Genomic DNA, 10,227 nt, shown 5'->3' on the forward strand with positions numbered 1-10,227 from the left:
ATTATCCCTTAAAATGTGTATCTGTAATTCCACCAACCTGTGCAACTCTTCAGTTTTGTCTTCAGTAGGGCCCAGCGTTAATAAGCAGTGACGCAGAATGGCAGCCATATAACGAAATTCATGAGAGTCATTCTATATAAATACAAATTATCAAGAGGAATATATTTCAATATTATGATTGTAGATGAAGACTTCAGAACGCTAGTATAAACAGGAATTAAAGCAAATATCTACCATACTAGCAAATTCCTTCCAGTGGGAAACTTGTTTTATAAATACCACACAGCTTGTAAACTAATCTTAGAGGTATTCAAGAGATAGTAAGCGTTTCATTACTGCTTCTGTGAGATCAAATATCGCCATGCTGAGCAAGATTTAAACATGACAATATCTGCTTACATTTGACTGAATCAAGCCCCAAAGTCTGGACTTTTCACAAATGTGTCTCACCCACACCTAGTATTTCCAAACTTACTGCAGCCTTTGTAGCTACTATAATTATGAAATGCTTTGTACCAGAAGTCTAAACTGGTTTGTAGTAGAGTTGGTGTAGGGCTCCAAGCTGATTTCTGTTTACATCAGCAGTGACCAAATTGTGGCTCTCTAAATGTCCATGAACTACATGGTAACTGTAGTCTATGGACATCTGGAGAACCACAGTTTGCCCCCCCTGGTCTACATCTCTGTCCCTGTATCCTGGAACCCTGTCTACCTGATGTGCTTGATCAGGTCCTCCTTTGTCCTGGAGAGCTAGACCTGTATCACACTGCTTGAAGTTCTTGTCTTGATTTGCCTGGAATTCTTGGCATGTAATGCTGCAAGGTAAAGCAAAGGTACCATGATTTGTCTTGTACCTTATTTGGGTACTGTGATTGGCCTTGGGCCTTATTTCCAAGGGCCCTGCTAGTTTTTACTTGACAATAGTCATACACTCTGAACTCGATATATATACATTTTAAAAAACAAAATACCCTCAGCACATTATATGTTAATACTGTAGAGTGTCTTTTTCAATGTGTGAAATCAGAGGCGGCAACCCATTGCACAATTTTTTTGGTTATGTAAACTTACATTCACAATATGCTGTCCTTTTCTATCATTAAGAAGGGGGTATATTCTTGAATGAATTCACCATGTACTTCTTTGCACTTGAATAGGCTCTCTGGTGGCATCCACCTTCCATGACATCTTTCATTACTAATGTCAATCTAATCATTCCTCCTTTTGTATGTTTAGCTCATTCATCCCTGTTCACCTGTCCCCAAGCACACACACATTGATTCCTGTGCCCTCTCAAGAATCTAAGCAAAAACGTACAATACAGTATGTATAAAGCAAATATATGCCAATGAGAACTAAAGTTAATTGTTCTTAATCCAGTCCCACACAATATTTTCCCCCAGTTTTGGACATATAAGCTCATTAGGGACTGCTAAAGGTCATTTACTCTACCTTAGTACTCCAGGTTCCACTGGAAACGTATGAAGCGCTCCACTGGAATTCTGAAGTGCTGGAATTCCCAAGGATATGACCCGAATTACTGGCTACAGAATGGGACCCTGCTCTTGTGCCTTCACGGTCCCACCATGATACATTCCTTGGAAACACCTAGCAGCATTTTGTAAAATCTAGGCTAAATAATATTTTCTTCAAATAACTTTAGATCTTGGCATTTTGCATCACCACCTAATTATTCACCACCCGATGTTCTGCTGTTTACATCTAGATGAAGAAAAGTACAAAAAAAACCCGTTTCTAATAAAGAATGCTGGCTGAAAACTTTCACACAAAAAGCTGGCTGCACAGGGTATAACAAGTACTCACTCTAGCAATAATTGCAGCACAGAAAGCTTTTCTGTTTTACAACCCACTACTACCACCTACACTGCCATTACAATTAAAACAAGAGAGAGGTGATGCTAGTTGGCAAGACTCAGGCCTGGGGATATTGGGCTTCCCACATATGATGGGGCTCAACTGATGACTATGTTAAGAAGCTGGGATCATAACCGACTCAAATTTTATTGCTGGCCGAGGAGGTTAAAGTAACTTTTAAAAAAAATCTGTCTCTGTTTGGAATGTACAAAGGCTTCCTACTTCATCCCTGACAACCTAGTTATATGGATTAAAGCTACAACCAGATTATTGTTAACATATTCTACTAGGATCACCCTTGTAGACCCCAGGAACTTTACCTAGTAGAGAATGCTGTAGTTCAAATATTATCATGATCTGAAGGAGTGAGCCATGCTACATCTATTCTACAAGTCACTCTGCTGGTTACTGATTCATTTTGAAGTTCAATTTCCAGTCCTGGTTATCCTTCATAGCCGAGGGCTCGTACATCTGCAGTACTGCCCCTCCCAGCATGCTCTGCTGCAACAACTGCACTCACCTGAGAAAATCTTTTTGATAATAACACTCTGCAGATGGATACAATCAGCAACTTCATGTGCCCAAACATGGTATGACACCTACCCTGCAGTGCAAGTACCTACCTGAAAAGGTCAGGATGGCTCCCAGCACTTGTATCATTCTGTAGAATGTGTCAAAACTTTTTCAGAAGGGCATTCTCACGAGGGAGACATTGTTATAGTTTTTTTTAAAAAACTTGTTGGAATCTGAAATGTATTTTCCTTACCCATTAGCAGTTTAATGGGGGAGAGGCACCCAGCCACTGCTCAAAACAGAACTCTTCCCAACAAGAAGATCTGTACAATGCAACAGATCATAAAACCTAGTGACACTGCAGGTTTTATTGCCCTACACTGGAGCTTGACACTTGAAAACAAGCGGAGGGTCTCAGGACCAGGTTCAACTTGAGTTACATTTTAAAAAATGTCATGCAGAAATGTCCCTAGGACCAACTCCTGAGCACAAAACTTCTACAGAAGCTATCTTAACTAACAGGGATACAGTAAAATCACCTTAACAGTAACCTCTGGCAGGGAAACAAAACTGGTTTCAGGTCCAAACTTACCTCACTGTGTACATTCCAACTGTCAAGCGTTACATTAAAGAGTGCTTTCAGTGCTTCAATAGCACAATCTGCCTCTTGCAGTGACAGGGGTGACATTTCATCTTCAGCTGTAATGTATTTATCTGTCCATCTTATGCTAAATGCACTTTCCAAGGCCTGAGTCAACAATGGCAAACCCTGAAGATCGTAACGCAACTGTGACCTAATATCTGTGTGCAGAAGAGAAAGGAGGAAGAGGAGGCGTAAATTAAAGCATTTTATGTCCTCGACAAATTGTTGGTCCTTGCACTTTTTCAGCAGATTGCAAAGCATAGCTGCCAGGTTCAGTTCCAGACTGAGTTTCTGAGCGGCTGGACTATTAAAAACAATGTTACAGAGGCATTTTAAAGCTTCCACTATGACAGGGAAGTCAGTCACATCCTCCAGCGAGTCCTCCAGAGAATCCAACTTTGCCAGCTTCATCAATATCTGCATGTTTTCTTTGGTTGTTACAGGTACCAAAACCTTCTTATCTCTTGAGAGAATACGAAGTGCTTCCAGACAGGTGACTCTGCATGATGTTTTTATATCTTTGTCCACAAGATGTAATATCTCTTCACATAGTTGCTGAGCATGCCAGGGAAGGGAAAAGAGAGAGAGATTTTAAGATTGTGCTCTGGGACGTACAACACACAAATGCCTGATCAGAGATCTCTTGAAAATATGTGAGTTATTCTGTGTACTGATCGTGAAGTTTTCAAAATAAAAAACACACAAAAAATAAATCAAGCCAGATTCACACAATAAATGTACCCATAAAAGCAAAAGAATATAATAACTTCTTACTCGTGCATTGTCTGGCATTTTCATGAACATCTAGGACATCAAATAAAGTGACATGTCTAACTATATATCTCTCTCACACACACACAAATTATCTTTCTGGCTAAGATGATGCAGCTATGAGAATTTAAGTACTTAAGGTATTTTTTAAAAATTACACAAACTTGACGCGGAATTCTTCAGAAAAGTTTCTTGCTCCTTCAATATATACTTATACAATACGCCCACCAGCAGCTAGTTCAGTGACTTGCTTCCAAACTAAACGTGAAGGAATCCATGACACTGTACAGTACCTTTGAAATGGGATACTATGAAGATGGCCCCACTATGTGGCCACCATGGAATGAAAATGGTCTCTGATATTTGCCAGATAAAACAAGATGCTCAAGAGAACTTCCTATTATTTGCTGTGGTACTTATCAGTCAGGCTTCTGGATAGATTTTTCAAAATAGATAAACAATGAGGAATAAGCTCAAAAATATTCAACAACCCATCATGAGACCCTGTGGTGTAATGTGGTGGAACCATAAAAGCATCCTTCTATATATGGGCTGCATACCATGAATTATGTATAACATCATAAGGGAAAATCTTAAAAGATCGTCAAGCTCAGGTGGCTGCCCTTCCTTTGCAAACAACTCAGGGACTGAAGACTTCCAGAGCTACCAGTGTCATCATTCGTTATATCCCACTTGCAAGCAATGATTCCTTTTATCCTCACAAGTGAGGGCTGTGCTGTGCTCCACAATCCTGGAAATAATCCACGGCTTGTGATTTAAGCACAAGGGTAGACTAAGGTTCGCCACACACCAGGAACACTGGCGCTGGAACCTGGAGGCTCACACAACTTGTTATGACAAATCATGGTTTGTTGTTGCATCCGAATGCAGTCAAAACATTTTATCTACCCATTCAGGAATACAAAGATACAGCTGGACTGTGAAGCCATCTTGCTCTCATTTAGGAAGGCTCAGGAAAACAAAGGCAAGTATCATGGTAGAATTCACCTACAATTCTACAATTTTTCCCTTATAAAATAGGCACAATAAGGAAGTATACAAGGCACAGCAGAGCAAAGGGGGGGTCACATTATTCAGCCAAAATATTTTTAAAAGGGTATAGCTCATTCTACAAGACCAGTAGTAGCCCCCAGTACTTAGGCCATGTAGAGGATTATTTGCCAAAGTACACAATGTTCCTAGTCTCCCAAAGAAATGGTAATTGGCATCATGTCATGCTGCCTTCTCTTGGCTTGGTTTAAGATTTTGTAGTTCATTATGTCTTTTGAGCCAGAGCCTTCCCAATTTAAAACTCTCAGCTGATTTTAATTAAGCCCTCCATAGGGGGCTCATGAGATAGGTATATTTTTTAAATTTATTGAATTCAATCTAATTCTACCGCTTTTCATTGGGCAGGCTGCTTATAATCAAATCAATGGGAAACCCTAGAATAAAGTATCCCATAAATAACCTGCTTTCTCCACTCTCTATAAATCACACAAACTCTTGCATGGGCCAACAACATTCTTATTGTTGCCTGTCTAGAGTACAGAACAAGTAACCATCAGCTTGACACTAACAGAAATCTTAGTTGCAAGCAACTCTTGAGAACAGCAGTTGCTGTAAATCTGTTCTTCTTAATAAAAGGGTAAGAAGGTACTGGGAGGAGCTCGGACTCATTGCCTACCCACCAATCAGGGAGGCTGTCTGGGCTGTCCCATCCCTGATGGGCCATCCATCCAATGAGGGGCCAGTGAGGAGGGATGCCCCACCCCTTGCTGCATCCCCCTCCAACGTCTTGAATATGGAAGGACTGCCACCCCCAGTAAGGTAGACAGCCAGCTGGAGCTGGGAAGGAGGACAGGAGGTCATGGACAGCAGCCGGGGACTGTGGGGAACACCCGCCAGCACTCCCGCCGCTGCGGCCGTTCCACGCCTTGGCAGAGCTGCCCAGGGTGCGCGGAGAGGAACAGGATCCCCACCAGTGCTTCCCCACCCAAAAAAGGCCCGCCAAGGACTGCAGAGGCCTCAGAGCGCCTTTTGGGGGCAGCAGTAGGGGAAGCGGAGTCCCAAAGGGGTTGTTGTTAATCCCTGGAATTCACATCATATTTGTCCTCTGGTCCCTCTCCAGTAGGAGGGAGGGTGTACAGTGCATTACTATTAAACATTTCTGAATGGTATATAATATATAATCATAGAATCTATACCATAATAGATATCTGTTGACTCGTGCAGGGAGGCCAGTTATTGAAGGTATTTTCATTATATGCCTGATGGAACAGCTCAGTCTTACAGGCCCTGCAGGACCCAGATCTCGCTCAGCATAGAGTTCCACCAGGCTGGTAAAAGGATTGAAAAGGCCCTGGCTGAGGCCAATTTGATTTCTCTGAGGCTGGGGATCTTCAGCAGATTTTGCATCTGCCAAGTGGCTTACAATCGTTTTCCCTTCTTCTCTGCACAACAGACACTTTGTGAGGTAGGTGGGGCCAAGAGAACCCTATATAACTGCTCTGTGACTAGCTCAAGGTCACCCAAGCTGGATATATGTGGAGGAAGATTGGGGAATCAAACCTGGCTTGCCAGATTAGGGACCACCGCTCTTAACCACCACACCACACTCTGAAGGTAAGAACCAGAACCTTGAACTTGATTCAGTCTCCAATCTGGAGCCAGTGAAGCTGGGGAGAGCACTGGTCGAATATGTGATCTTCACCTGGTTCCTGTAAGGAGTGAGCAGCTGTGTTCTGGACCAGTTGAAGTTTCCGGATGAGGTACAGGGCCTGTGTAGAGTGAGCTGCAGTAGTCTAGTCTAGAGATTACTGTTGCATGGATAACAGTGGCCAGGTTGGATGTTGCCAGGTAAGGTGCCAGCTGCCACACCTAGCAAAGATGGCAGAAGGCCTGGATGGCAGTGTTTGTAACCTGGGCCTCCATCAATAAATAGGATCATACCCAGGGTCTTGACAGAAGCTGAAGATATCCAGAGCCAACCTAACCAGTGGACCTCTGTCTTAACTGGATTCAATTTCAGTCAATTCTGCTTGAGCCAATCTGCCACAGCCTCCAGACAACCAACCAGTATACTTGGGGGTGTGGACAGATAGCCATCCATCAGCTGGGAATCACTGGCATATTGATCATAGCCAAAATTCTGTATTAGCTGGGCAAGGAGGTACATGTAATTGTTAAGTATCAGGGAAAGATGCGCTTCCTGTGGAACCCCACATTAGGGTACATCACTGGGAGGTACTTTCCCCTATCACCACCCTCTGTCCCTGATGCTGGAGCATGGCCTGCAGCCATTTCAAGGCCATGTCCCATATCCCCATGTCAGCTAGGCCTTGGGCAAATAGCCCATTATCTATCATGCTGAACGCTGCTGCAAGATCTGACAAAATCAGTAGCACTGATTCGCCTAGATACAACTTTCTCTGGATATTTTCTGTTCACTACATTACGCTATGGCCAGGCCAAAATCTGGGTTGGAAAGCATCAAGGGCTGATGTTTCACCCAGAAAACTCTGTAGCAGTTCCACTTCTACTTAGTGTAAATCTCCGTGTTTTCTTTTTATGCCCTACAATCATGACAAATTCACCCCAAATCTTATAGGTACACGAAGAGGGATGAAAGGACTAATGCAGTGAATAGAAAAGCCAAAACTCACTGGGATTTACAGTTATTGATCAACCATCAACCATGTATCTATATATAAAGCATAATGCAAGAGAACTCAAAAGTGATGATGGTAAACATCAATCTATGTTATCTGGATGGTTTTCAATAGAGCCATGTAAACAAAATCTTCTGAACAAGTTTATGCTCACATTATACATTTGTTTTGTTTAAGTCAGAAGTTCTCCTTCATAACAACTTTCCAAAAGAGTTCACCTTAAGGTCAGTTTTAATTTTATGGTACAGAGTATTATTGATGTTACTGAGTTTAACTTTCCACACCAAAGAACCCAGCCTTCCCAATGGAGAAATATTACTGAAATTTCAGTTTCAGTGTAAGGGAAAGAAAGACAAGCGTACTACATGTCCTTTGTAAAAAGCATACATAACACTGCATCACACAGAAATTAAAGAAGACAAGTGCATGGTTAAAGCTTAATATGCTTACCTTTCTTTTCTCTTCATCGGAAGGCTCAAATTTGAAGGTGCCTCTATTCTAAAGAAATAAATAAGATGATTTTTAAAGCTCCTGTATTCTTAAACAAGACGGCATTTGCTGTTTTGTCAGAATATGCTTTGTCAGCCTCTAAACCAAATAATGGAGCTTAAGCCTATGGGCACTTCCATTTTAGGGATTTTTAATTGCATACTTCAGCAGGATCAAAAATGTTAGCTTCTCATTCATTGGTTGGAATTGAATTTTGAGAATGTCATTGCATTTTATTTTGAAATTACAGTCAGTGCCATTTATTTACTTTGTTTTTACCCTGCCTTTTGTCCAACAGAAATCCAAATGAGGTCACATCATTCTGCTCTCCTGTTTTTTCCTCACAACAACCCTGTGAGGAGGCATGACTGGCTTTTAGCAACCCTTCAACTCCTCTAATATATTACTATTGAAGCCATCACCACTAAAGCTGTCGCCCTTCCCACCCCAAAATTATTATCCATAAAAATTATATTTATCAGCACAGGATGCTTGACAAGAATGCAGGGGTGTTCACTATTTGTTGGCTTTCTAAAAAGAATAAGATACATTATCATAAATTATTAGCTAAGATTCTCAAATGGAAACTTTATGCTTGGGGACAGCATGCGCTGGAGTACCCATGTCATCAATAACCTGGACTTTCTTTAGCAATTTCCAGGCTTTTCAAAATTCTGGTTCAGGCCTTTGAGTCTAGTAAGTTACAGGAGACCCCCTTGACTCGCAAGATCAGAGAAAGAAATAAGAGTTGAGATGGGCACAGGTACAAATGAGATAATGGGAGCGTCAAACCTGAGCCTAAGAAGAGGTTCTGCATTTGCATTTTATCTCTTTAGTGCAGGGAGAGCACATACCAGCTGCAGAAGTACATGGGCACATTTCTTGACAAAATAGCTGATTGGTCAAACAGGATCAGGCAAGCTGTGGACATTGTGACATAAAGCAAGAGCTTCATTCTAAGACCGTTTTTGGTGCTTCAAACTATCATTTGTTCCTCTAGGCCAAACTTTTGACTAGGTAGGCCCTGCATGGCCAGAATACCTGCCTCTTGGATTTTGGACTTTGAAACCTTACCTGGACTCTGTGTTTCAGTCTGGTCATGTAACACCTGGATCAGGGGCACACATGCGCGTTTTCAGCTGTGCATGGCACATGTGCGGCCCCGCTTCCCTCCCCCCCCCCGCACACACAGTAAGAAGCTTGCCAGGCCGCAAGTTTGCGGCCTGGGAAGTTTCTTACTGTGGGGGGGGGGGGGGGAGGGAGCCGCGGCCCGGTGGTTGGGGACCACCGCTCTAGAGGACATACTGAGGTCATCATCACTGAATTGTGATTCATGAAAGAATGTTGCCAAGTACCAAATATAGGACCATATATGGCACTGAGGCATATTTCACTGATATTGTTATGCTATGCATCAATAAGGATGTGTAATGAGGTCCGTGAGGACAGCTGCAGAACACCAAGTAGTTGTACAGTACAACCCTGACACTAGAGCTCTACTCATTAGCCAAAGGTGGTTTCATCAATAGATTTATGCACAGCTGAAGTCTCTGCTGAATTGCGGCCTTAGTGATTAAAATGCCAAAATTCCTACAGATACCCCATGCAGTGTCACCTCCCGGTCATTCTTGACTAAAGTATTTCACTTAAGAGGATGATGTGTCAGCAGTATATGTAAGGTGCACTCTCCGATCCAGGTGTTAATGGATACTCCTACTAAAATATTCAGTAACGGAAGAATGGTTATATCAATAGTTATCAAATACAACACATGAGCAGTGCAATGGTTTAATGTTTATATAACCATTTTGCTGCTTTTCTTTTAGTGCATTTATTGTTTTAATTAAGATTTTAAATTTGACTGCAAACAATTGAGGGGGGGGGGGGGGGGCTGAACCAGCAGTCAGGAGAGAAATGTCAGAATGCAAACTTCCAGAGATTCCTTTGTGGAAATACCATGATTTCCTGCTACAAGTTATAGCTTGAATCTTGATCCTGACAGCTGGCTATGGAAGGATTTGAGTGCATCAAGAAAGATCTAGTTCAACCAGAGTGTGAACAGCTTGCTATAAAAAAAAGACATTTTAATCATCATCACAACATACTAGAAAGCAATGTAGATCAGTGGAACAGTGTTGCCATAGCAAGCACCCCAGTAACTAAGCAACCAACTACCCTGTGGGATAGATGAAGCTTCAAAAGGTAACCTTGTGTAGAGCATTCTACCCAGAAGATGTCAGGAACAAGGATGTTTCATGGCCAATC

The 10,227-nt window shown here is 42.0% G+C and overlaps 1 protein-coding gene across 2 annotated transcripts in view; it reads right to left on the reverse strand.

The window, feature by feature from the left end:
- The window catches only part of RIC8B (RIC8 guanine nucleotide exchange factor B), a 35,105-nt gene that overhangs the window by 23,782 nt on the left and 1,096 nt on the right, over positions 1 to 10,227 (reverse strand). The window contains exons 1-4 of one of the 2 annotated variants that reach the window (XM_077339707.1): positions 9,037 to 9,187; positions 7,924 to 7,971; positions 2,981 to 3,586; positions 38 to 132 (exon numbers count right to left, since the gene is read on the reverse strand). In XM_077339707.1, the coding sequence (XP_077195822.1) occupies positions 38 to 132; positions 2,981 to 3,586; positions 7,924 to 7,971; positions 9,037 to 9,063 (776 nt within the window). In that variant the 5' untranslated portion in view covers positions 9,064 to 9,187. Of the gene's footprint in view, positions 1 to 37; positions 133 to 2,980; positions 3,587 to 7,923; positions 7,972 to 9,036; positions 9,188 to 10,227 lie in introns of those variants that run through there. The other variant, XM_077339706.1, reaches the window with a different exon arrangement.

This window comes from Paroedura picta, chromosome 5, assembly GCF_049243985.1.
Source record: "Paroedura picta isolate Pp20150507F chromosome 5, Ppicta_v3.0, whole genome shotgun sequence".
Taxonomy (NCBI): Eukaryota; Metazoa; Chordata; class Lepidosauria; order Squamata; family Gekkonidae; genus Paroedura; species Paroedura picta.